General features: G+C 42.0%; 1 protein-coding gene across 1 annotated transcript in view; it reads left to right on the forward strand.

Annotated features, from left to right (window-relative positions):
* Positions 1-27,917, forward strand: part of DOPEY2 (dopey family member 2) — a 92,053-nt gene that overhangs the window by 22,162 nt on the left and 41,974 nt on the right. Inside the window, exons 6-19 of the mRNA XM_015422388.1 lie at positions 2,968-3,066; positions 4,257-4,380; positions 5,367-5,476; positions 8,511-8,625; positions 11,727-11,847; positions 14,790-14,909; positions 17,873-17,895; positions 18,132-18,144; positions 19,685-19,751; positions 20,022-20,213; positions 22,983-23,670; positions 24,165-24,436; positions 24,990-25,142; positions 27,703-27,803. Of these exons, the coding sequence (XP_015277874.1) occupies positions 2,968-3,066; positions 4,257-4,380; positions 5,367-5,476; positions 8,511-8,625; positions 11,727-11,847; positions 14,790-14,909; positions 17,873-17,895; positions 18,132-18,144; positions 19,685-19,751; positions 20,022-20,213; positions 22,983-23,670; positions 24,165-24,436; positions 24,990-25,142; positions 27,703-27,803 (2,198 nt within the window). The remainder of the gene's footprint in view (positions 1-2,967; positions 3,067-4,256; positions 4,381-5,366; positions 5,477-8,510; positions 8,626-11,726; positions 11,848-14,789; positions 14,910-17,872; positions 17,896-18,131; positions 18,145-19,684; positions 19,752-20,021; positions 20,214-22,982; positions 23,671-24,164; positions 24,437-24,989; positions 25,143-27,702; positions 27,804-27,917) is intronic.

The raw sequence follows: 27,917 nt of genomic DNA on the forward strand, positions 1-27,917 counted from the left end.
GGATATTCCAGTGTATTCCTTCCAACAGTGCTTTGGGCAACTTGGAAGCATTTCAGCAACCACTGACCAACATTCTTTTCAAGGCACAGATCTCAGACTTTCACAAAAATACTGAGAAGTACTGAGACAGATGAGTGATTTCAGCTAACGTACTTTTATTCAGCAAGAACAAAACTTTAGCCGGCTCGCAGGCCGGCTTATATGCCCCAAGGAAAACACCCCCCCAAACCCCCAACACCCATGAATGGTCTATCTACAGTGATTAGATTATTCCTAGGTTCCCGATAGGCAGAGAACTAGGATCGTAACATCTATTGTATTCTGAAGCGAAGCTCAGGTACTCTGCCTGACCGCATGTGAGATCAGCCGAAACTAGATCGAGCACATGGCCGGGTCAGGACACAACAAATACTCATCCCAGTGAAAGGTCATTCTGGGGCTATTAAAACTGTTCCTCCACAGCAAAGTATAGCGGGGGAGAGGAAAGTATAGCCGTGGGGCCAGGCATGGAACGAAGGGAAGGGGGCAGAGAAATAGAAGAGCTCAGCCCCCTTCCAGCCTGCGCCCCATCCCGAAGGATGTTGGCAGTGAGGCTAGGATGATTGAACCCCCCCCTCCGGCATTGGTGTTGTGTAATGCCGGGTCTATAAATAATAAGACCATGGTCCTTCGGGACTTCCTGCTAGAGCAGAAGGTAGACCTGGCATGCGTGACCGAGACCTTGATGCGGGATGGGGAGACGGTAGCTCTCTCCCAGCTTGCTCCTCCCGGGTTCTCTATCCTTCACCAATCACGGATTAGGGGGTGAGGAGTGGCTCTATTCATCCGGGAGGCTTACTCCTTCAGGGCACTCCCGTCGCCAAAGATCATGGGCATTGAGTGTGCCGGCCTGGTGTGGGAGGCGCACCGGGCAATAGCCTACTGTCCCTGATGGAGACCGTATCAGGCTGGGTATTGGAACACCCTAGACTGATAGTCCTGGGTGATTTCAATGTCCCTGCTGATGACTTAACCTCTACTCAGGCAACGAACCTGGTGTTGTCCATGGTGGCACTAGAACTCTCCCAATATGTAACAGCCCCCACTCACCGAGCTGGGCATATGCTCAATTTGATTTTCACGGTGGGGGTAACAGTGGACCGAGTTACTGCTTTGGCAGTCCCATGGTCAGACCACCATGCCCTGAGGGCCCGCCTGAATGTGCTGCCCTGACCCTGTTTATTTTAGCTCACCCACGGAGCCAGATGGACCCAATGCAGCTCCAGATGGCTCTACGGGATCCGATGCCCCCTGGCGGCTCACTGGATGAGCTTGTAGAGGACTGGCATAGCCGGCTGTCTGCAGCCATCAATGAGATCGCTTCCCAGCGCCCTCTGCGCTCTTGCTCTAGGCTTGCTCCCTGGTTCACCCAGAAGCTACGGCTCATGAAGCGAGAGCTGAGACAGCTAGAGAGACAGTGGCAGTACACTCATGATGAGACTACAAGAGCATCTTATAGGACGTTTATGAGATCCTATGAGATGGCAGTCAAAACAGTGAAGAGAGAGCACTACGCGACTTCGATTGCATCCACGAGCTCACGCCCAGCCCAATTGTTTAGAACGATTTGGTCTATAACAACATTGCCACAAGGCAGGCCAAACGCGAGGGAATTGGACATTGGCTGTGAGGCATTTGTGAGCTATTTCATAGATAGTCTTGTCGCTCCACCATGACCTCCCTGCCACAGTTGAAACAGTGAGTGTGCTCAAGGCCCCAAGCACGTCTTCCATTTCGTTTTTTGATCATTTCAGCCCACGCAGCCTGGAGGAAGTTGACAGATCGCTCTTCACTGTACGTCCAACCACATGCTGCCTTGAGCCATGACCTTCCTGGCTCATTAAAGCAGGCCATGAGGGGTTTGAGATGCCCTAAGGGAAATTATCAACTAGTCCTTCCTAGAGGGGCTGTTCCTGGGGGCACTCAAGGAAGCAATGGTCCATGGGTTATAACTTGAATAAATAAATAAAAGGGTAAGGCAGTATGTGAAATAATCTGAAGGAAGGTACATGTCCATATGTTTTCTTTGTAAAACTCTTTCATTCCATCATCGGGGATCAAAGATCTAAAATAATTTTTCACTGGACTAGCTGCATTCCAAACATATGTATATGTATCACAACCCTTGCTTCTTTTTTTAGGGATGTGTAAGCCCTTGTGTGTGGTGGTGTAGCCTGTGAAACAGCTTGCAGTTGCAGACTAGGCTCTGACTTGCACAGGGTTTTTATACAAGCTGCTATTTAAGGCAAATAGTTATTCCTCATGTGGAGAAGGTTCTCCAGTCTCCACACTGTGACAAATGTCAGTATCAGGATTGCACAAGAGAAACTTGATTCTTCCACTCTATCTTGGGAACATAAGTTCAGAAGCCACACTTCTTCAGTGCAGATGTCTTGAATTTCAGTATAGTTAGAAACCCAGTTAATTATATTTGTTTTTGTCCAGGAGTTCACAAAAAAATTACAGGAACTTAATTTTCCCTCCATGACTTATTGTATCATGAAGTAAGAAGTTAACATTTTGCCTCTTTATGTTATTTAACTTGACAGATATGAGTTTTAAAGTTTAAAGTCCTTTTTGACTCTACCAGAATAAAACTGTAAACAATGTCCAGAAAAACTAAGTTGTTAGTTTGGTTTGAATTTAGAGTAAGTGGTTTGTTTTCCCATGGTTTTGCAAGAATATTGCCATTTGAGGTTATGAGTTCTTAACTCGGGCTTGGCTTTCTCTTAGAGATGCCAGTCTTGTAAAGTTTCGGCTTATGTGGAAACATAAAGGGGTAATATAAAGTGCTAGGTTTTTTACCCCCGTCAGACTTGGAAAACTTTGAATTTGCTAAGGAAATCCTGTCAGTTAATTTGAATGGTGTCAAATCAGCTTTGTTAGATGAAATGCGATTCTCTCTCTCCCCCCGCCCCTTCACTGCAGGTCAAAGCCCTTTGTGTGGCCATGCTGGATTCAAATGTTCTTGTACAAAGAAACACTTTGGAGGTGGTTCTCTTCTTCTTCCCTCTTTACACATCTTTGGTAAGCATTAGCTGAGGTTCAATATAAGGTTTATTTTACAGGCACATAAGTGCCAAGAACAATTTGCAGTGTTAGTTCTGAATCACCAGATGTGGTATTTGTTTATTTAAAGCCATATACCCTACATTCTCAACCAGATTTTCCCCCTAGGTAGCTTACAAAGAAATGAGAAAAGTACAATATAGAGATACAATAGTTAACTGTACTTATAGTGGCTTTTTTGTAATAGAATTCATCTTAAAGATAACAGCTCTAATAGCATTGGCATCCTGTATCTAATAACAGCAAGTAGCATAAAACATACCTGTCAGTGGAAAATGCACATTAGGGGAGAGAGAAAAGTCTTGGTGGTAGAGCTATGTTTGATGGTGCCATTGTTCCTATAGAGTTGCAGGCAGATATAAATTTTTAGAACTTGTTCTGTAAATAAGAACTTGATTCCCATCACTAAAGAATCCTAAACATTCAACCCCTACCTGTTTTTGCTGTGGGTTGATTTCTCTCCTTTCATTGCAGGCTCCCACTTTGCCTGTCATGCTGCTATTGAATATCTGATCAAACTGGGCACTTCCATCCTTTACCTGAATTGCAGTAGTACTTCTTGTTGCATTTCCTGCATTTGGTAGCCCCTCTGTTTTCTGTTACTAAATCTTCATACATTTCTTATGTATGCAGATGACATCTAGGCTCACTCAAAGGGGGGGCGGGAATCTGTTTCTGAATACCTGCACAGATAAGTGTATTGTGTTCTGGGATAAACACCTTAAAAAGAAAGGGATAAAATGGCAGCTTTTCAAGTAGCTCACTGCCAAGCATGGCCCCTGAAACATCATACTGCTTTACCTTTATGAAACTAAATTTACTATGGAGTGAATCAAGAAATAAGAAAATGGTAATGCTGAAAATTGTGGTAACTTATTCTTTTTGTGAAAGCAAGGAATGAAGCCCATGTTAAGGTAAACAAACCTTGGGGTGAGAATGCGTTGTCACCAGACATTCCTGTCATATCCAGAGCATGAAGAACATCTACTATTATGGTTCTGTCAAATTTCAAAGAATTGCAGATTTTCTTATTCTCTCTGATACTGCTAATGTTTCCTCCATAGTATTAAGGTTGTATTTGTTTCTGGGTTTCCTTTTTGTTTGTAAAGAGTGCATGTACAGTTGACTTGTTTCTGTTCTTTGTTTAGGATCCCAGTGAAAGTGCTATACCACTGTCTAGGTCCGATGTAATCCATCTTCTATCAGCAGCTGCCCAGACTCTCTTAAGAAGAGACATGTCCTTGAACAGAAGGTTATATGCATGGTTGTTAGGTACTGCACAGATCACAGTCATACTGCTTTCATGTTGTGCTTGAGTGGGCTTGAAAGTAGATTTGAGTTCAGCAGCATGTTAGAGACCAATAACATTTTCGAAGTATGAGCTTTTGAGGTGCAGTTGGACTTAAATCTAGCTGTTCTGCCACAAACCAGCATGGCTACCCTCTGAAACTATCTTTTGAAATGTCACAGTATTTTAAAGTTTTAGAGGTACCTCGAGTTACTGAATATTAATGTTCATTAGCTTCTGTTAAGCTATAAAATATCATTTGCAGGTGTCATCTGAGACATGCTGTCTTCATGGACACCCTTCTTACTGAATAAAATGGCTTGTCATGTGTAAGAAAAAAATTGTGCTCATCACGTCAGATGAATGCACAATGTTTTTATAACTGGCACATAAATCTTTAAGTAAATGTATGCCACATATCTATGTTTTTTACTATATGAAACGTAACGTTCACATAGTGAAATCTGTTTCACAGAAAAATTGTTATTTGTATGCAAGTCTGTTTAGGACTGCCTCTCAAGAATTCCATGTTAGATTAATCATAAATCACAAGGTTGGTTTCCTTTAGGCTGCATTCAGACCTTTAGTTTAACCACAGTTAATATGGATGAACTCAGAAATGTTGCCAGGGTTATACACATGCCTGTTGCCTTCGTCTGTCTCACCTCCATTCTCCTATGATGGTTTAAGTAAATGCAGGTATCCATGACATACAAATGCAGGAATGTGGCTTTACCAGAGTTGGCACTGTGCTTGGTTTTAGGTGGATCTTACTGCCAATCAGTAGGGCCTATGATTTCTGCTGAACTTGACTGATACACTCATGATGTAAAGAAGAACTGTCAGAGTGTAGGGAGGAATAAAAAGTTGTTCATCTTTTCTGTAATTACTTGTGCCATTAACCTGAAAACAAGTTTCAGTTCATGATAATGTGCAAACTACTTTCCATATTTCTCTGTTCCATTCTTAGGTTCTGATATCAAAGGAGGTACTTTTGTTCCAGATTCAACTGTTTCAATGTCCTTAGAAGACCATGCCCTCTATTTTTTTGAAAAATATTCCAAAGACCTTCTAGTCGAAGTAGGCATATACAATATTCTTTGAAGGGTGTAACCATTATTACGATGCATTGTGGGTCTGGTTCAGTATTAATACAGGGTTCAAGGTTTTGCTTATTCTGCTGTAATAGACAAGGCCAAACTGCATATGATACTGGAATCCATCATTAGATCCCCCCCCCCCACCCAAACATTCTTGGTGAATAGCTGAAGAGGATTGTGGCCACATACTGGAGAAAAGGGGGAGAGCTAACTCTCATTCCCATGGTCTTTTTGTGATGAATATTCCTCCATCACACCACCACTTTCAGTATTCTGAGGACATTGAGCAGGAAGCAGGCAAAAAGGAAACTAGTGTCAAAGCTAAGTCAATTTATCTTGGCACTGGTGTTCTTTAGTATTAAAGATTTGCTTATATACATATACACAAAGGGAGAAAGGTGGAGGGCACAAGAACTTGCAGGAGGCAGCTCATTTTCCCCTCCCCTACTATTTCCTCTTTTCCTGAAAACCCCTGTAGCTGCTCCCCTTTGCCTGCTTCCTTCTTTTCTTCCCACCCACCAGCCAGCCTACCTTTATTTGTCCCCCCTTCAGCTTTCCCTCCTTCCCTCCCCTGGCAGCCTCTCCCGGAGAAAACTCTGGCCTAGTTATGTGGTGCCATGTACCCAGCTGGGCCCAGCCACACAGTGGGAAACCTGCAAGGACTTGTGGGACTACCTCACTTTCCTTTGTATCCCCCCCATACTATTTCCTCTTTCCCCCCTCCTGGCAGCCCCCATGTCCAATCCTGGCTGAGATGAATCCTTCCTCAAAGGTCAAAACAGTCCTGAAAAGGGCTCTGCCCCTCTCTCTGCCTTTTGCTGACCAAAAAAAGACAATGAAAGCTGGCAATACTTTTGTGGTTTTCTAAAAACTGCCACTGAAGGCATTCATTTCTTAAAGCTACAGGTGCTGCTTCTATGATTTTGATGGGTTTTAAACCCCCAATGTAACTTTATTTTAGATTTCAGGTTTTTGGCAAATCAAGGGCTTGTCTCAGTTTTGTAGAAAGATCTGTCTTATCTGTCCATAGTCCCAGTCTCTGAATTTAAGTATTCACAGATGAAACTCATCAGGTCTAGTCCATTGGCCCCCGCGTGTTTGATTTTGGTATTTTTGTTTGAGGTGTAATTGAGCCCTTATATGTTTTTTAATTCTTTGCTAATAAATTTGTGTATTTTTATATATTAAGTTTTAATTGTTGGCCTTCTACTCTGTTTGACTTACCTCTTTAGGTTCTTGATCCCAGGTTTCAGGGTTAAGTTTGTTCCCCTTTATTGTCCGTAGCGATGTACGGATAAGACATAATTCTCCACATAGCTTCATGTGTGAATACTTAAATCCAGAGACTGGGACCATGGAGACAGATCCCTTTCAGGTCTGCATACCTTCAATAGTTTTAAAGGTATTTTTAGTCCTTTCAATAAAGAAACAAAATCTCATTTAAAAGGAACCACACAACATTAAGTATTCTGACCTATTCCTCTACTTTATTGCGATGCAAATATGATAATAATAACTTGTGTTGCATACATAAATTAAGGTTTAAGGCATCAAGATACATTACATAACTTTTTTGCCATGTTCTACAATCTAAAAAAGGTGAGATGAGCATTGTAAATGAATCTTACCATCACATTAGCTTTGCTAATTCTACTCACCCTTCTAACTGCATAATACAGGATTAAAACTAATTATCTTATTTTATTTTATTTATTTAACATTCAACGTCTATACCCGGAGGTCTTAGAGCGGTTTACAATTGTGCTGCAAGTGCAGGTTAATCCTAATACTATGGCCACATGTTCCAGGGGTTGGGGCTGCCTACCGGCACCCAGGTGGGTTCGCTGTTCCGGCTCTCTTTCCTCGGCGGTTCCTCTCTTTCCTCGGCGGTCCACTGGGGTCGGCGCCCATTTTCGCGGCCAGTCCTTCTCGGCTTATCTCTTACCAGTCCTTCTCGGCTTATCTCGGCTTATCTCTTACCATTTTCTAAGAGCAATATGACAAGTAGAACAAGTTGACCAGTTCTCTTCTGCTTGGAGTAGTTGGGCTGGGAGCAGTGTTTTACAGCAGTGCACTTGACCCACTCAGAAGAAAGATAAGACGGAGAGAAAGAAAGAATCCCTAACTTCTCTTTTATACCCTTGAATGGATTGCCCTTCCCATAGAAACTCACACCACTGGTCAGTTAAGCACTTCCCTCAGTAGGACAAACAGTCCCCTGAAAGCCTTCAGACAAGGTAGATGATGCTTAATGTTCTCTCACCCCTTATGTTAGTTTGGCCCATCAGTGTGTTTAACCCTGTTTCACATGTCACTTCACAAGGAAAATACATGATAAACAACCTTGTGGATTGGGAACTTTCCTCTTATCAGTCAAAAAGCTACAATTTCTTTATTAGAAATAATTCAACCCCTGGGCTGCTTGGCAAATTCCCCTAAAACCCTACTTGGTTTCTGTCAATCAATATCCCTCCCTAGTGAATTTTCTGGATTTGTTTTGTCCTTTACATAAGTTTCTCAAACATCTGTGGACTTGAAACACAGTTCTCATGTCATCTTCACCAGCCTTTCACAGCAACATTAGCCACCAAGTCAGAGATGGGGGGCAAAGGCAAATGAACAGGCCAAAGAGCAATATACTTCACGCACAGGCTCAGTATATGTGATACCTTTAAAATACATATATATGTTCAACCAGGGATTCTCATATAATATAACACCAATCTTAGGGACTTGTGTGTGGGACTTGCCTGCCAAGAGCAGAGCTAGGTGGTGGTTCATCTTTCCAAGATTATGCTACCTACAGCAGTGCTCCCTGCAGTTGTGGGACAACCCTAATATTAGGCTGCCTATTCATGAAGCTGAAAATGGCTTTGTACCTCTGAATTAGTTTGCTTTATTGTGTTTTAATAAGGATTAGTAGTGTTCTATCATTAGCATTCAGGTTTTACAAGGAACGCTGCTAATGATATTTTTGCTTACAGTATTTTTATATTTTAATATTGTTTCAATAGGGATTGATTGAAATCTTACATCAGAAGTTTGCTGACTGTGACATGGAGGAACAGCACCATGCATATTTGAAACCTTTTCGTATTCTCACAAGCCTACTTGACAAACCTGAAATAGGTAAGAAATTTCTCTAAAGATAACATATGGGAGGTGGTCATAGCCTCTTGAGCCTCTGTCGAATTCACAAGATGCTTTCTTAGCCGGAGCACCAATTCTGAGTGTATGTACCTGACACTGGGGACTCAGGACAGATTAGGGATTTTGTTAGTGTACCCAGTTAGTGTACCCAGTTATTGTACTGCCCACTCTGCCCACTCTGCTACCCGTCAGTGTCTCTTGCTGAGCTGGAAGAGGCAATCATGGGTTTGGCATCGAGGTCCCTGTTTGTTGTCTTTGGCTGAGGGTGTTCTTGTCCTGGAACAACCATTATCTGATGTGATTTAGGCTTGTGGACACTCAGAACCTTCTCCTTAACAGCTAAGCCAGTCCTAAATAGGTGCGTGGAGAAGGTAATGGGATGTATGAGGGCCAATAAACTGAAGCTTGATCCAGACAAGACTGAGGTGCTGTTGGTCAGTGGAGAAGCTTCTTTTAGGACTGTCGAGCCAACCTGTCCTGGGGGGGTGGTTGAACTCCCTCTGAAGGAGTAGGTTTGTAGTTTGTGGGTGCTACTTGGATCCTTTTCCTATGGTTGGAGGCACAGGTCTCCTTCATGTCACTTGGTGCCTTTTATCAGCTCCTACTGGTTTGCCAACTGTGGCCATTCTTTGAAAAGCATGATCTGACCATAGTGATCCATGCTCTGACTGCACTGAAGTCAGGTAACTATAAGGCACTCTGTGAGGCTCCCTTTGAAAATAGTTTGTAAACTTCAGTTGATACAAACTGGTGGCCAGGCTACTGTCAGTGGTTGGTTACAGGAGTCATTTCACCCTGTGCTGAAAGAGCTGCACTGGTTATCCATCTGTTTCCAGGCACAATTCAAAGCGCTGGTTATTACCTTGACGGTCCTAAATGGCTTGGACCAGGATACATGCAGGACTGTCTCCTCCCATACTGTCCAGCCCACCTGTTAAGCTGTGCCTCTCATAAACAGTTCTCTGTGCCCCCACATTCAGAGGCAGGTGGCAACTAGATTCAGGGTATTTTCTGTGGTGGCACCTTGCTTTTGGAATGCCGTTCCCCTTGAGGCTCACCTGGCACTTTCTTTTATGTTCGAGGCTAGAACACGCCCTTTCACTCAGGCTTTTAATTAGGAGTTTATCTTTTTCCCCCTTTCTTTTTAAAATTTTATTGAAAATCCAAAAATAATACAAAATACAAACTAAAACAACCATTCAAACAGTAACAGGTAAGTTAGCTCAAGGTAAATAATACATTACCATTACAAAGGTAAATATACATTACCGACAGATTGCAACCATTATAAAAGAGAGGAATCATGTTTTACCACAAGTTTAGACTATTAATTTTATCAGGTATGACATCCTGATGTACCAAATATTCAAGCAAAGGAAGCCAAATAATAGCAAAATTAACAGAAAATTTACAACAGTTCGCTTCATTAATCCTATCTGTAATTCTAGACATTATATAAAGTTTCCATAGCTTGGTGTGCCAGTGTTGTCTCTTTGGGCCTACAGTGTTCTTCCAAGAATAAGCCCCTGCGTTTTTAGCTGCTGATAACAATAAAGATATACGCTTAACGGTATCAGAAGACTGAACCTTAACTTGCCATCTGTTCAAAAAATGTTCAAAACATTACACTGTACCTCATAACCAGTTATAAGCTTTATTTGTTGCAAGACATCCTTCCAAAAAGGTTTGCAGTTTTGGACACTCCAGCCAGCAAGGCATATAATGACCCAGATTGCCACATTTCCTCCAACAAAGAGGGGAGGCTGAAGGTGTGATCTGTGCCAGCTTTTGTGGAGTTACATACCAAAAATTGAGGATTTTAAAAGTCTGCAAAGTAATTTCTATCATGTTAGTAATTAGGAGTTTATCTTAACCAACTGTTTAATGGTCTGCTTCTGTTTTATGGATGGGTTTTATGTAACTTCTGTCCAATGGCTTGTTTTTTAATATTGTGATTTTTAATTGTAAGCTACCCCAAGCAGGACTCTGAAGAGGTGGCATAGAAATATTCTGAATACAGAATTAAAGTCTGTTAACATTGTGGTGAATTTCAGATATCTCATCTACACCTGAAATGCATACTGCTTTACAGAATCAAACAACTGTGCAAGCTGTATTGTGGCCATCTGAATGCCAGATTAATATTGCTGTAAGTCTTAAGGGTTAGGGCAGGGGTGTGAGAGAGAGACTTACAGCCTAGGAACTGCTAAGCTACACAGCTTTCCTAGCTGTCTGTTGAACGCAAGATAGACATCTGGCAGTTCTCTTTGTCTTGAAAGATGACACAACAATATAAAAGAGCCGAGGACAGCCTGGACCCAGACTCACCCATGCAAGGAGGGCCAGGAAAGGAAGGTGGCGGGAAGCTAAGCAGATCATTCTGACACAGCAGAGAATAAGGCAGGGAGCCAGGCAGAGGGAGAAAGGAGCGTAGTCAGAAGGCATGGCTGATCTGGGACTTGGGGAAGGCTAGAATGTGGGAGGCTAAGAGGCAGCTCTGAGCAGCAAGGGGAAGGAGCAGGGCAGGGAGACAGGTAGCAGGGGAAACAGGCAGGCAGGGCTTCCCTTTACTTTAACAATCTCCCAGATGGCGCAGGTGGAAGAAGATTAGAGAAGGCCAGGTGGGGGCAGGGAATGCTATAAAAGGGAAAGCACCACACTTGGCCAGGGAAGGAGCAAGAGACTGAGCTCAGATGAGGAAGGGAGGGAGAAAGAGAGCACCAGTCTGGGGAAGGGAGAGAACCTGGGTGCTGGAGCCCCCTCTCCTTACCAATTCTGAGGCCAGGGGGCTACTTGCCCTCTTTGGTAGTGGGATGGTGGACAGCAGGGAGATTGTCTTGGGACTTGGGGAGCCTCACAAACAGCAAGTCACAAACCACAAGGTTTTGGGATGGAAATTTTGATTTGCACATCCCAGTTCCTACACCTAGTGAAATTAGACTAATGCTTGATAATTTGATCATACTTTGAACTGCCAAGTTGAAAACAAAATGTGCCCCCACATTCTCTTTTATGTTCAGGACCACAGTTTAATTATAATACAACTTAGGTTGGATTCATTTTTTTTTCTTTTGTTGCAGGACCACCAGTTGTTGGTGACGTGTTTCTTGAAGTTATTAGAGCCTTTTATTCTTACTGCAAGGATACACTGGGTTCTGATCTTAAACTTAGCTACAGTCAGAGTGGCAGTGTCCTTTCAAGGTATCTTAGTCTTTATAGTTCAAACTGACTGACTACTCAAACTCATTAATTCTACTAAGTTAGTAAAGTTCTGCTTACGATTATTTATCTTGCTAAGTAAATAAAGAACAATAGGCACTGGGATTCAGACAGACGTGTTCTTGGAACTTCATGAACAAACTTTCTAGCCTCTCTTTTTTTGTCTACAAACCAGGTATGTGGGCCCAATTCAGGTCAAGACTGTAGTGCAAGGGAAGGTTTTTGTTTTTGCCCTTCCCCACCCCATGCCCTTTTTCTGATCTGAATTGACTCCAGAAGGTTATTGTGTGCACCACTGGAGTAAACCTATAAACGGTGCAGGGGAAAATGCTTGAAACCTCTCTTCCCCTGATGCTGTAGTCCTAATCTGAATCAGACCTGATTTTTAGAGAATAAGAAATGTTGGGAACTCTGTTCATGGGTTTCCCAGTGTCACTTCTGTTTTGAGGCCTTTTTTCCGTGAGTTTTTCAACTAACCACAAGTATTGTGTCAGGTAAAATCTTTCTGCCTTTAGAATTGTGTTTTAATGTTGTTTTTTAAGGAAACCACTGAAATTAAGTAGCTTGATATAAAGCTTAGATCTAGTAATAGCTGAGGTCCCCTTGACTCAAATTGATTTCAGAATCCGTGAAATCAGAACTTGATGGTCTCTTTCCTCAAATGGATGAATTCATGTTGAATTGAACTTGGTCCTAAACTAAGCTCACTTTAAGTCCAGCCTAGTTTTTTTTAAACTGTTTATTGAAGATTGAGATAAAATACAATGCAGTACTTAGCAAAGTATAAATGAAAACAATTACAAAATTATCATTAAGTCTGTTGTGAATCAAGGATTGCCATTACAAGTTATCTGCTAATTTTGAGCTTATCACTCAAAAAAATAAAAATAAATGGAGTTCAAGCCAGTTTTAAAGATCCTTCAACTACTTAATGGTAAAGATATAAGGTTTGTGAACCAATTAAAGGTGCTTTCTGTAAAGTTTCTTCTGGGTCAGCAAAAGCATTGAGCCATAATGACCATTTGGCCATAATAATAGTAGAGGTAACCTGCCTATCTTGCTGCACAATCCAGTCTGACGTCTTATCCAGTAAAAAACATTCCCATACCTTTTGGTACCACTGATGCATTGAGGGGAGGTTCTGTAAACTCCAATTTGAAGCAAGCGCATGTTTTGCTGGTATCAAAGGGTGGAAATGAGGTCTTTAGTGTTTTGAGGAATCCTGATTCTTGGCCATAAGTCCAAAAGAATTAAGGTTGGATCTTTAGGGATATAATGACCTGTTATCAAATGAATTTGTGATATGATTTCACCCCAGAATCTATTAACTTTACTCAGGGCTCTAGTCGGGGGGGAGCTCTCAGGTATGGAGCTCCGGAAGAGAACCTCTAGGGGGCGGGGCGGTCACGTGGTGAAGCCCCGCCCCCTTCTTTACCCCGCCCTCTGCTTCGATCCTCATTCCGTTTGGGAATGAGGATGAAGCAGGAGGGTAAGTAGCCGGGCCTTCTGACACACTTCCGGTGATGTCAGGGGGTGTGGCCTTCTGTCACTTCCGGTGATGTCAGGGGGCGTGGTACTACACGACCACCAACAATGGTAAGAGCCTTTTGCCCTACATAGTTTTCAGCATGATGACAATTGTGTGGATTAATACATGAGAGTTTTGCTGGGGTAAGATGCTAATAAAGCAAAATTTTTATCACCTGTTGATGAATAGGTAAGGAAAGTGAGGTATGATGATGTGAGGTTCATAACTTTTTCCATTGATAAGTAGTAAGATTTATACCCAGATCTTTTTGCCATGCCACCCGGTATGATATTAAAGAGAGTTTTGTATTCAGTAATAAAGCCTTATAAAGTGTCAAAATTAGGCCTTTTAAGCAAAGAGATTTAGAGTTCATACCACGTTCCAAACTTGTAAGAGGTCTATTCAAACTTTTATGTAAAGTAGGAGAGTAAAATAAATTGGAAATTTGAAGATATTCAAACCAAGGTAGACCGGAATCACATGATTGTTCCAAAGTTGCTTTCTCTCTCTAAGTTGTCTGTTAGAAGAGATATCTATAAAATGAGTCTGATTAGCGGAGTGCCATAGAGGGCCAGCATGGGTGACAATCCCAGTGGAAACCATGACTGCCCTAGAAAGGTAGCTGAAGGAGACATTGCAGGAGCCATTTTGTCTTTAGATTTGTCCCATGTTCAAAAGGTTGCTTCCAGCAAGAGATGTATAATATTATTTGAGAATCTGTCATAGGAGCTCACTGTGGGGCCTCCATTGCACTTTTATCACTTTGGAAGTGCCCCAGTGAAAAGGATTCATGAATAATATAGTTCCCTCCTCTACTTTATCCTCACAGCAACCCTATACCTTAACCAACCAGTAGGGTTTATAGGAATCCATGGAAGCTAGAACTCCTGCTGATCTTTACAATGTGCAGCAAAACCTAGGAGCAGTTGTAATGCAATTCTTGTGGCCCTATTAGAATTTCAGAATCTATAGAACCATAACTTCTGTGGTCTCTTTCACCTGGGACCCTGCTATGACAGCACCAAAAGTCTAGCGTGTGGTGCGGGGAATTGTGGCCTCCCATGCACACTCACCTTATATGACTATGAAAGAAGGCAACTATTAGAGAGGGCTAGTACTAGGATGACCTTTGGAGAGAGTTTGGTTTAGCTTATAATAGCCGTGTATTCTCTCTTATTCCTTCCCACTGCTCACAACTTAGAACCAATTAATTGTTGCACGGTTCAAAGGTGAACAATTTAAGAGGTTTTGCTCTTTAAATCTTTACAGTTATGTTTAAGCTCTTTGAAATATATTCAGTATTGTTATTCTTAGAACCCTCTGCCTGACAGTTCAGAATTTTGAAAATTACTGCTTGCTATTTATCATCCTTTTATTGACTCTGTTCCTATCCTAGTGCAATCAAAGAAAACAAGAATGCATCTGAGATTGTTAAAACAGTCAACCTGTTGATCACATCCTTAAGCACTGATTTTGTCTGGGATTATATGACCAGATGTTTTGAAGACTGCTTCAGGTAGCTATGCATTTTATATTGTTGCTTGATAGAGATGGAGCTGAACTAGGGGAGACTGATGAAGCCTTCTCCACTAATAGAGCAAAATTTAAGTGTTTATCGCTTTGCTTATTTTTAAAACCATGGAGAGTTTCATTGTGGAATATATGATCATTCACTGTGGGGCCCTTGGATGACCAAGGGGTAAAAGGAGTACTGAAGGATGATAGGGAAATGGCTGAGAAGCTAAATGCATTTTTTGCCTCTCTCTTCACTGTGGAAGATGAGAAGTGCTTGCCCACTCCAGAACCACTGATTTCAGGAGGGGTGTTGAAAGACCTGAGTCAGATTGAGGTGACGAGAGAGGAGGTCCTAATAGACAAAAACTGATAAATCACCAGGCCCAGATGGCATACATCCGAGAGTTCTGAAAGAACTCAAATGTGAACTTGTGGATCTCCTGGGGAGGGGGGGGGAATGTAATCTTTCCTTAAAATCTGCCTCCATTCCTGAGGACTGTAGGGTAGCTAATGTCACTCCCATCTTTAAAAAGGGTTCCAGAGGAGATCCGGGAAATTACAGGCCAGTCAGTCTGATGTCGATACCGGGTAAATTGGTGGAAACCATTATTAAGGAAAGAATTAGTAGGCACATAGATGAACAAAACCTATTGAGGCAGACTCCGCACGGGTTCTGTAAGGGAAGATCTTGTCTCACTAACCTGTTAGTGTTCTTTGAGGGGGTGAACAAACATGTGGACAAGGGGGATCCAATAGATATTGTTTACCTTGACTTCCAGAAAGCTTTTGATAAAGTTCCTCATCAAAGGCTCCTAAGTAAGCTCAAAAATCATGGGATAAAAGGACAAGTCCTTTTATGGATCAAAAACTGGCTAATTCATAGAAAACAGAGAGTGAGTATAAATGGGCAGTTCTCTCAGTGGAGGGGGGTAAGCAGTGGGGTACCGCAGGGATCAGTACTTGGTCCACTGCTTTTTAACTTGTTAATTAATGATTTGGAGTTGGGAGTAAGCAGTGAAGTGGCTAAATTTGCGGATGATACGAAGTTGTTCAGGGTGGTGAAAACCAGTGAGGATTGTGAGGCACTCCAAAGGGATCTGTCAAAGATGGGCAAGTGGGCGTCAACATGGCAAATGGGGTTCAATGTGGCCAAGTGCAAGGTGATGCACATTGGAGCCAAAAATCCTAAATATAAATACACGTTGATGGGGTCTGAACTGGCAGAGACTGATCAAGAGAGAGATCTTGGAGTTGTAGTAGATAACTCACTGAAAATGTCGAGACAGTGTGTGACTGCAATAAAGAAGGCCAATGCTATGCTGGGGATTATTAGGAAGGGTATTGTAAACAGATCAGCCAATATCATAATGCCGCTATATAAATCAATGGTGCGACCTCATCTGGAATACTGTGTGCAATTCTGGTCACCACACCTTAAAAAGGATATTATAGCTTTGGAAAAAGTGCAGAAAAGGGCAACTCGAATGATAAAAGGGTTGGAACACTTTCCCTATGAGGAAAGGTTAAAGCGCTTAGGGCTCTTTAGCTTGGAGAAACGACGACTGAGGGGTGACATGATTGAGGTTTATAAGATTATGCATGGGAAAGAGCAGGTAGAGAAAGAGGTACTTTTCTCCCTTTCTCACAATACAAGAACCCGTGGGCACTCCATGAAATTGCTGAGCGGTCGGGTTAGAACGGATAAAAGGAAGTACTTCTTCACCCAAAGAGTGATTAACACTTGGAATTCACTGCCACAGGAAGTGGTGGCGGCTACAAGCATGGACGGCTTCAAAAGGGAATTAGATAAGCATATGGAGCAGAGGTCCATCAGTGGCTATTAGCCACAAGGTATAGATAGGGACTCTGGGGCAAGTGATGCTCTGTCATCTTGGTGCTTGGGGGGGTCAACAGTGGGAGGGCTTCTAATGTCCTGGCCCCACTGGTGGACGTCCTGATGGCACCTGGTATTTTTGGCCACTGTGTGACAGAGTGTTGGACTGGATGGGCCTTTGGCCTGATCCAACATTGGCATCTCTTATGTTCTTATGTTCTTACTATCTTTTAGCCTACAAAATTTACCCAAAAAGTCTTTCACGTTTGCTGATTTGTCTTGTTGGTCTAATGCAAAATTACCTCTGAGATAAGTAGCCAAGAGAAGTTGACTTGCTGAAATTCCTGTTACCAGAAATGCTCAGAATTCACATGTAAACTGTTCAAAAATGCACTCCCATGTCAATGGATCGTTGGTCTGTGCTTGAAATGAACACAGACTTGGGGGCAATATCTCAGGGAGGGGTTTGGAGTGGCAGGCAGTGAGGAAGACAATAAAGTTTCAAACTTTATTGAACAGAAAGAAATGTAGGAAAGTTCAGGTAGATTGAAAGAACAATGTAAAATAAGAAATTTGCAGGAATTGCTGCCCTGACCTGGATAGCCCAGGCAAGCCCGATCTCGTCAGATCTCAGAAGCTAAGTAGGGCCAACCTTGGAAAGTATTTGGATGGGAGACCTCCAGAGAATACCAAGACCGGGAGGCCAGAGGCAGGCTATCAAGCCACTTCTCTGAATGTCCTCCGTGCCCCAGTAGGAGTCACCAGAGGTCGCCATGACTTCCAGGCATGGGCGCGCACACACAAGAATGCAAAAATACCGCCCCCCCAAAAAAATGTGGGGGGAATAGCTAAACTGCAAATAACCAGATGACATATATGTCACACAAGCATTTGGAGAATAAGCACCAGCAAGCAAATCAGATGACTCCTAGTGGAAGCTGTCCCAGAGATTCCTCCCTCAGGCTGGTCTAGAAAGTCAGAACTAACCCTTGGTGGAAGTATGACCATATTATCCATAGAGAGAGGGGCAGGGTTGGAGAGCAGAAGATGCAGGTTCTTTCTGATCAGTACTTCAGTGAAGGGATAGGACTTCGGAATAAGGAAGAGTGAGCGGCTTAAAAGAGGCAGAGCAAGAAGTTTCATACATTTCCTGGTCCAGAAGTTTTAATGTGGTTGAAGACATTCCAAATGGGGGGGGGGTTTCCCCACATAGAAGGAATGGATCTCTGTTTAGTTATTTCAGTGATAGGGATCAGATTGACCATAATTTTCCCATGGTTAAGATGTTATTTTATCCTGTATTTTGATGGGGCCAAATCCTCTTGAATTTTGGTGACAATTTTGGAACCTTTCTGTCATTGGGCCATGTTTCCAGAATTCTGTCTGTAGCTGGAGAGTTTTGGTATACTCTCTAATTTGGGGAAGTCAGAATCCTGACTGTTGTTTGTTGCCATGAATTTTTTAAAGGTAAAGTGGAAGATTGTCATAAAGAAGGGGGGGGGTGATAGGGGCCATATGGGATGATGGGGAGGGTGGGGCGATTGAATCTTCTGGGTATGGATCCAGATGGTCAGCTGTGTTGGTCTGAAGCAGTAGAACAAATGTAGAGTCCAGTGGCACCTTTAAGACCAAAGGTTTATTCAAGGTATGAGCTTTTGTGTGCAAGGCCTTGAGTTATCTGATTTGAGTTACCTGTCTAGTTAACAAGGGTTAGGAAATGTGTGATGGCCCTAGCTTTTCTTGTGATTTGATTTCTAGGGAAGGCTGCATTGTAAGGCAGATTCTTGGAGGATTGTAAGAGGTAGATAATTGTTCTGCATACCTTGATTGTTAGTTATGCCCTTAGGATGCCAAAGAATTGAACTGTTGATGGGGGGTATCCCCCCAGGGGAACCTGGCTACTTCCTTGTGAGTTGAGTGCCTGATTGATTGCCTGTAGCAATCAACTTCAGTATCAAACATGGAGTCTCTTCTGCCATCTCAGACAGCCTATAGTCTTGTCATGGAGGTGACCCAAAAATATGGCTCCAGTCCTAACCTGGGCTTTTTTCAGGGTTCCACTCTCCAGCTCTTGATTTTTAGCCTGCTTTCCCATGAAATGAAAGAAAGGACTGGCCATACAATGAAATGTGTAATATGTGTTCAATGTACATAATTCTATCAATGCAACAAACATGAAATTAAGCAAACTCTGGAGCACGACGGAAGACAGGAGGGCCTGGCGTGATGTGGTCCATAGGGTCGTGAAGAGTCGGACTCAACTGTGCGACTGAACAAGAAGAAGTACATATTCAGTCTGTGTTATGGTTCTCTAAAATCTTAGAAATCCAGTCCATGTGTTTACTTCAGATTCTCAGTTACATGGGCTGCTCTGAAATGTGAGGTATCTCCAGGGTATATGCAGCTTGTTATTCAGAACCATAAGGGCTGAAGGGTTTTAATTAAAATGGAAGGAGTGTTCCCCATATAGCCTTGTCTACAGTACTAAATGTTACAAGTGATTATTTTGGGGGATAATGCTGACTTTATTTAACAAGGTTGAGCTTTTATCTTACAAAATGCAAACGTGTCTAAATTATTTTTCCACTAGAATTAAAATATAACTTAAGACATCTTTGCCCTCCCTTCCATATATCCTGGAACATATTGAATATTCATATTTAATAGTCATTAAAGTACCTCTAAAAGATTATTTCCAGTTTTGATGTCCAAAACTAGACTTGTCTTAAAAATAACACTGATTTGGATGTTCTTGTAATCCATGTTAGTTCTTTAGCTGATTGCTTAAAGTCATCTTTACATATAATCTATACTGTTTCTTCACTGCCATTTCTACTAGAAGTATCATATTGTCCAGTATTGATTAAATTATTGTCATGTGTGCTTTCTCTTTTAAATTACAGAAATAAGTCTGTACCAACACACCTTCTGGCAAAGAACAGCAGTACTTCTGCAACGATTTCAGAGCTCTGCACACTACTAGTGTTTTTCCTGGATGTGATACCATTGGTAAATCTAAATATTGCATATATAATTACTATTGTTCCAACTGCATCTAGAAGTATTTTGGATTTTAAAAATAGTTTTATAGAAGTCTGCTGTATTGTGCACAAATGTTTTGTCGTGTGTTTCCAAGTTTTCTTACTATAAAGCTTTTCTCATCTTTGAAGGGATTAAGGGTCTGTAGATTCTTGGAAACCTTTAGAATATGTAGGAATCAGTTTCTAAATGTACCACATTTAAATATTTAATGGCTTGAAATCCCTTGTTTTTTTGTAGGAACTTTATTCAGAAGTGCAGACTCTGTATCTGCCACAGATGCTCAGCTACATGGTGCAGTCTCTCCTTGAAAACATGGAAACTCTAAGTTTGCCGGAGCTCACTCACGCCTTAAGGACATGCTTCAAGGTGCTTAGCAAAGTGCAGATGCCTCCTGCCTACCTAGGTACTGAAACAGGAAGCTCAGACACGGTGGGTATTAAAATATTTGCTTATATCTATTTAACATACTTTATAATCAACAGAGTTTTGATTAACCTGTTTGCAGAGATACTGTTTTTGTGGTGTAGGGGGACACTTCACACTACTTTTTCAGTGAACATCAGCTATATGTTCTAAAAAGTATGTGTATCATAACTTGTGAATAGTGATGTGAGTGTTCATTGTGATCTCTCAAGTTAGACGGCTGATGCCTGTGGTAGTTTTCCCTTAGAGACCGACAAGAGTTTTAGGGTATGAGCTTTTGGGAGTCACAGCTTCTTTCATCAGATAATTGATGAAGGGAGCTTTGACTCTTAAAAGCTCAAGCCCCCAAATCTTGTTGGTCTCTGAAGTGCTACAGGACTGATATGTGCAGTGTTCCAGTACCTGTGACAGAAGGTGTAACACCAGCATGAGTAGCATTCTGATTCTTAGGCAAATTTTATTAAAATGACTGTGACTTGCTTCCAGTAAATGTACCTAGGATTGCGGTGGCATAAAGATCAGCTTTCAGCTTCTTGAGAGAAGAAAAGAAATAGGCTGCTTTTATTTTCGGTTATTTCTTTATCTGTGTAAGAGGTCTCATAGATGAGAGCAACTGATATCAGAGTTAGAAACTAGGAGAAACAAAGCAGAGTTTGCTGTTGAACTGTCAGAGCTGCTAATAGATTCTGTTGTAATACAAGTTCAAATATTATCTTTCTACTGATACTGTGATGTGTTGGTATAAAACTGTATTATTTATTTTTATTTATAATTTCAATTTATATACTGCCCTTCTCTGAATTCACAGAGCTCAGGGTGGTTACCAATGTAGTATTATACAACTTAAAATCTAAGAGATAAAAATAGCTTAAAAACAACATCAGATGGCATCAAAAACAAATTTACAGATTGCATCACTGTCTCACAATGACTGAGAGAAGGCAGAGTCAAGGAGGGAAGGGAGTGCCAGATAGGATGGTACCCGTCGCTGTCCTCAACCAAAGCCTGACGGAACATCTCTGCTTTGCATGCCCTGCAGAACTGCACAAGTTCCCGAAGGGCACAGATGTGGTTTGGCAGAGAGTTTCACCAGGTAGGAGCCAGGGCTGAAAAAGCCCTTGCTCTGGTCGAGGACAGCCAGACGCCTAGGGCCACCAGTAAGTTGTTCTCAGCAGAGCATAAGCTCTTTGGAGGACATACCAGAGGAGGCGGTGCCAGAGATACATGGGTTCCTGACCACTGAAGGCCTTAAAGGTCAGTACCAGAACCTTGAACTTAACCCGATATTCCACTGGGAGTCGCTGCAGCTGGTGCAGCACAGACTGAATGTGTGCTGTCCGTGATGCCGCCACATTCTGAACCAGGTGGAGTTTCTGGATCAGTCTCAAGGGCAGGCCAGCATAGAGTGAGTTACAGTAATCCAATCTATAGGTGACCATTGCATGGATTACTGTGGCCAGGTCAGGGTGAGACAGGAAAGGAGCCAGTTGCCTCACCTGGCGCAGCTGGTAAAAGTCCAGCTTGACAACGTTCATGGTCTGAACCTCCATAGATAAGGAGGTATCCAAGACCATGCCCAAACTCCTGATTAGGGGTATATAGTCAAGAGTGGAAAGTTGGGATCCCAATTCTGAATCCCACCCACCCATCCATGGAACCTTTGTCTTAGTTTGATTCAGCTTCAGTTGGCTTTTCCTCAACCATCCCACCACAGCCTCCAACCCATCAGCCAGATTTTGTGGGACAGTGTCTGGGCAGCCAGCCACCAACAGATACAGCTGGGTGCTGGTGACATTCCAGCTGAAACTCCATGACAAGTGGGCAATGGGGCACATATAGATGTTGAATAGCATTGGGGAGAGGATTGCCCCCTGAGGGACCCCACATATTAAGGGGTACCAAGTTGACATCCTCCTCCCTAGTGCTACTCTCTGTCCCTGATATCAGGGAATTGAGTTAAGCCACTGCAAGACTACCCCATGAACTCCTATGTCAGTAAAGTGGTGGGTCAACAGGTCATGGTCAACCATGTTGAACGCTGCTGTAAGATCTAGCAATAAACAACAGTGCTGATCTGACTCGATCCAGTTGGTTGCAGAAATTGTCTGAGGGCGACCAACGCCGTCTCCATCCCATGGCCAAGGCAGAAACAAGACTGGAACAGTCAAGTGTGGATGTGTCATCCAGGAAACGTTGGAGCTCCTCAGTTACCACTCTCTCAATTACTTTGCCCAGAAATGATTTTAACAACTGGGTGGTAATTGGAAGGATCTAAAGGATCCAAGGACGACTTTTTCAAGAACAGTATTACCACAGCCTCTTTCAAACCCTCCAGATAGACCCCCAAATCTAGGGACAGATTGATAATGTCCATCAGAGGGCCCCATATTCCTGCACCACTGGCTTCAAACAGCCATGAGGGACACAGATCTAAGAGGCATGTGGTAGAAATCCCTTCTCTTTCCCATCTTTTTTGTTAATATTTATATAAAGTGTGTTTGCTTGTGTGTTCATGTGTATGTATAAATAGACAAGGGAGCTCCAAACATGGTGTTTTCTCCTCTTTCATTTTGTTATTCATAAAAGCCCAATGGGACAGGCTAGGTTAAGAGAGAATGAGAGATTGAAGTGCTGGCTTCAGTTATGAATACACGTAACTTTGAGTTCACACTATAAACTGTAAACACTGGATTTTTTTTAGTTTGTTCTCACTTAATTTGAATGAAACTAATACATCCATGTTTAGAACTAAGGATCCTGTCTTTCTAATTTCAGAGCCCTGTAAAGGAAGAGAGTTCTGAGCTAACTTCAGAAACCAAAGTCCTCCAGAATGAAGATGTTCAATTTCCTCCACTCAAGTCTGAAGACAGTGGCATAGGTCTTAGTGCTTCATCCCCAGAGCTGTCACAGCACTTGAGAATGCCCAGGGTAACTCCTGAGAGAGATGATGTCTGGAAAAAGGGTGGGGACATGCAGAAGACCGTGTACTGTGTCCAGGAGTTAGTTGCAAAGTTTGCTAGTAAATATATATTTGGTGTTCATTTGCAAGATTCCGGTAATGGCAGTATTTCCACAGAGCACACAAATGGACAGGAGAAAAAAGAAAAACATTATCAAGTAACTAAAACTGCTGGCAAGAAAAGGAGTTCATGGGACTCAAAGCAAATCACTGTGCCACAGTTTAAGCAGATGTTATCAGGCTTGTTCACAGTTCGAGGATCACCTTTTAAACAGAAAGGGCTGGCATCTCAGTGTCCTTTAGATGACCTGGATAGTCAAAGGAAAAAAGAGGAGGATGAGTGGGACATTGACCAAGTCATGCTGGACTTGGGAGACACAAGAGAGGACTGCAGAGAGGCCTTTGCTGCCGTGTGCTACCTCTTACTGGACTGCACTACGTTTCCTGTCTATCTTTCTGAGGAAGAAACGGAACAGCTCTATTTGTCTCTTTTTCAAGTGCCTGGTAAGAGGAACTTCTGGTTAGTGAATTTTCAGGAACCTCCAGTCACAGAAGAATGTATTACAAATCTATGTTGCAAGCAAGGGGTTTCCCTGGAAACTGCATACAAATGTGTAATATGTTAGGCTGTAAATTAGTAAATGTGGTAATAGGACATATTGACCAGATGAAAGATACACAGACCCTACCAAAGATTGGTCAGTATGCAGGGATGGATTGTCCCAGAAAGGGCTTGTACTGTTACATGTAATGCCAGATAGAAGTAGAAAATGTTCAGGTTAGGTGTGATCTCTCTTTCCATATGAAGGATGGCAAATGAGTTGTAGTACACATCTAGTTCACTCTGTGTGTGTCTCTCTGTGTGTGTACACACTAAATAGCAATATTTTAACATGTGGTCACCTCTTACTGGCTTATGTAATGATCACTGCAAAAACATTGGTAAATGCAAAATCCTACATAAATTTTAAGTGAATTATTTGTCTGTTTTTCTTCAGGAGGTGGTGAATCCAGCTCCCCCCTGTGGCTCAAATCCCTAATGACAATATGCTGCTGTGTAAATGACTGCCATATTCAGAATGTGTCCATCTCTGTGCTGTTGGATCTAATCAACCATTCTCAATCATTAGCACTGGTGATTGAAGACAGAATAAAGCGTTATAAAATATCCAAGAAAAACCCTTTCTTTGGAAGACTACAGATGGTCACAGTTCCTCCTGTTGCTCCTGGAGTTCTAAAGCTGATTTCAGAAAAAACTGATTTCTATCAGGTGTGCTTGATCTCTCCATTTAAAAATTCCTGCAAGTCAGAATATGGGTTTTCTGTAGGTGTATATTGTCTAGAGGACACTTGTCCTTTATACTGCAGATAATATGTTCTGCAGGTAATATGTAACCCATTCCCATACATGTTGACTCAGAAGTCTGACTCAGCTCAGCTGAGGCTACTCCCAAGTGTGTGTGTGTAGAACTGCAGTCTGTGTAATATGGGGTAATACTCAGCTGGAGAGCAAAGCACAATCTGAAAGTACATGATACAACAATCTTGCTGAAGTTAAGCAGGTTGTCCTGTATGAAATCTTTCAAATTATTGTGCTTTCTAATTGCAGGTTTCTGTGTCATGTAAATAACAAATACTACATTTAAAAATGGAAGTAACACTGCCTTTTGGGTTATCTAATGCTTGACTCTGGTGTTACTCGTGTTGCTTGTTTGTATGTATAAACATTGTACTGTAGGAAAACATGAAATACAGACCTTTCGGAGATATATTGTGTGTTAAACTGCTGGAAATAGCTCATTTGATTTCTGATTTTATTCCAGAGAGTTGCTCAAGTGCTTTGGAATCAACTAAACAAAGAGACAAGGGAACATCACAATACTTGTGTAGAACTTTTCTTTCGCCTCCATTGTCTTGCTCCATCTGCTAATATTTGTGAAGACATTATCTGCCATGCATTACTGGATCATGATAAAGTAAGGCTTGTTGATCAATGTCTTATTAAACACTGTACAATCTAATGTAGTATTCCAGCTTTCACAACCACCTCCTTCAGTCTCTACCTTTAAGACCCACTGAAGATCTCTCACTCCTTCCCCCAGTTAGAGGGTCTATTTAACAAATAAACAGAGATACCAAGTATTAAATGCTGTTTGATATATTAAATGCTGTAAGATTAAAGCTTAAATTGCTTGTTTCCCAGAAATCATAATTTGCAAAGTGATACTGTTTTAAAATGCCTAGTCTGTCTTGATATATCTTCTGATTGCTATCTTGCATCACCAGTATTTTCCTAAAAACAGAGTAGCAGTTTGATACAGTAAAGAGTGTGTGATATCTTATTTCTCTGTTAAGATAACATGCTTCCATAAGAATGCTCAATCCCAACTCAGTAGAGCCCCAACTTGCACATAAAGAACCCCACATCAAATTTCTAGCTTGAAATAGAAATATAAAACATACTTTGGGTAGTGAAGCTGTGAGACATTTCTATTTGAAATCCTGGAGCATTGCTACCAGTCATTGTAGATGATGTAAGGCTGAATGGGCCATTGGCATGATGCAATAAGAAGTCCCTTTATAGCCAGTTTGCTAGGGGAGGCATAAATTGTTCCCAGGCTCATGTCTTGGCTCTTTTGTCTAGTGCTGCCCCAGCTCAATCCAGGAAGCCCTGCTTCTTTTTCCTTCCAGGCAAGTAACCTTTATCACTCTTCAGTGAGAAGAAGCAAAAGCTTTTCTCTGTTCCACACACACCCTGGCTCTGCCTTGGCAATTACTTTGCAGTGGCTCAAGAAATTATTTTACTTTGATGCCTCATTCTCTTTATAAACCACAGTTCACTTTACTGTCTTTCTCCAAGTTTTGAAATGTGAGTGGACTACAGTTTTATCATGAAGAAAGCTACTTACAGGGAGTGGTAATCTGTGCTTGGTCCAAGAATGGAGAAACTAAAAAAAGAACAACTTTTATTCTGTCATATCAACAATCATGTTAAGATAAACCAAAATATCACAAAACAGTGTGCAGCTTTCAAGTCCCAAAAAATCTTTGGCAGGTTGGCTGTTCAAAAAAGGAGGGTAGAGAGAGGTGTTTTAGGACATGATAGAAACATCCCTTGTCTGCAACTTGTAATGTTAAAATGCAGATAACGTTGGACTCAGTTGGATGACATAGTGCCAGTTTCAGGATGCACTAAAGTCTATCGGACAGAAATGCAGAATGGGAGGGGAGGAGATGTACTATAAAAAGGCTGCAGTTAATCAAATGTCTCCCCTGTACTAATCAAAATATTCAGATCTCTTGAAAAACTGAAAGCAGAAGAAAAGTGTGGTAGTCCTTAGATCAACAAAGCAAAGTAACTGAAAGGAAAAGTTTTATAAAGATATCCACACTTACTTTTAATGCAAATCAGCTAGCAATTTTAAAAAGTGGCCATCAGTGTATCAATTCTCAGCATGGCCAAATCTGTGGATACTTAAATCTGGAGCTTGGAGCTGTGAACAGGCAAGACAGAACTTTTTACAAAGCTGAAAAACACCCCAGGTTTGCAGAAAAATCTGAAATCTTTTAAAAATACACTGAGGGGTTAACACACACACACACCAAAAATTGAAGCAGTGCCCATAGCTTTTTATGGTACCCTCAGTGGCCGTTGCTAGGGAACCTACCCAGTATTGCCAGTCTTCAGGCTTAAGTGAAAGGCAGGAGGAAGGAGCATGGCCAGTTCCACAGTTGTTTTGGTTTTTGAGCAGCCTGAATAGCCCAGCCTAGCCTGAGCTTAGCGGAGTTTGGGAGCTAAATAGGGTTGGCCACATTCAGTGCTTGGATGGAGACCACCAAGGAAGACTGGGGTTGCTATGCAGAGGAAGGTAGTGGCAATCTATCTCTGCTTGTCTATTGCCTGGAACACCCTGTAGATGAGGGTCACCATGAACTGGTTGTAACTCAATATCATGTTCTTTCTTTTTGATCTTTGAGTGAGGAGTCATTGGGGCAAGGCCCAGCAGCAATTGGGGCCAGGCAACTTGCATAACTCTCCTAGGACTGAGGTGCCTCCTGCAAGTCCTTGCAGGTTTCCCACTGGGCCACCAGGCACGGCTGGTACTGCACAACCTGGCCATAGTTTTCTTAGGTAGAGGCTGCTGGAAGGGGAAAGGAGGGAAAGCTAGATACGGGGGGTGGGCAGATAAAGGTAGATTGGCTGATGGGTGAGAAAGAGAACAAAGCAGGGAAAAGGGAAAGACCATGGGGGTCCTGCTTGCAGGAAATCCTGTTCTTGGGAAATGGGCTGGATAAAAGTGGTGGTGGTGATGGTGATGATAGAAGGGAAATAGTGGGAGAGGGAAAATTAGATTCCTCCCCCAACTCCCTATGAGTCTCCCACTAGTAAAATTCAAATTTTGCATTGTGAGACAGATTCTGTATTGTCATTCAATTATGTTGTTTGCATTGATATTTCAGATAGTTTTATGACTCCACAGAAATAACACAAACATATTCTTGTTTTGAATGTTTTGGGTTTCTTTCCTGCTTAAGGGAACAAGGCTGGAGGCACTGTTTCGATTCTCTATCATGTGGCATTTGACTAGAGAAATCCAGAGCAGCAGAGTCACTTCCCGCAATCGATCTTTTGATAGGTATTGTTATATTTAATTTACATCTTGATGAAACTATACCTTTGCATCTCTTTTTGCTAATTGAGTTGAAAATGGCTAAAGTTTCACATGCACCAAAAATATACCTGTCCTAAA

The sequence above is a fragment of the Gekko japonicus genome, unplaced genomic scaffold (genome assembly GCF_001447785.1).
Source record: "Gekko japonicus isolate JY-2015 unplaced genomic scaffold, Gekko_japonicus_V1.1 scaffold1070, whole genome shotgun sequence".
Lineage (NCBI taxonomy): Eukaryota > Metazoa > Chordata > Lepidosauria > Squamata > Gekkonidae > Gekko > Gekko japonicus.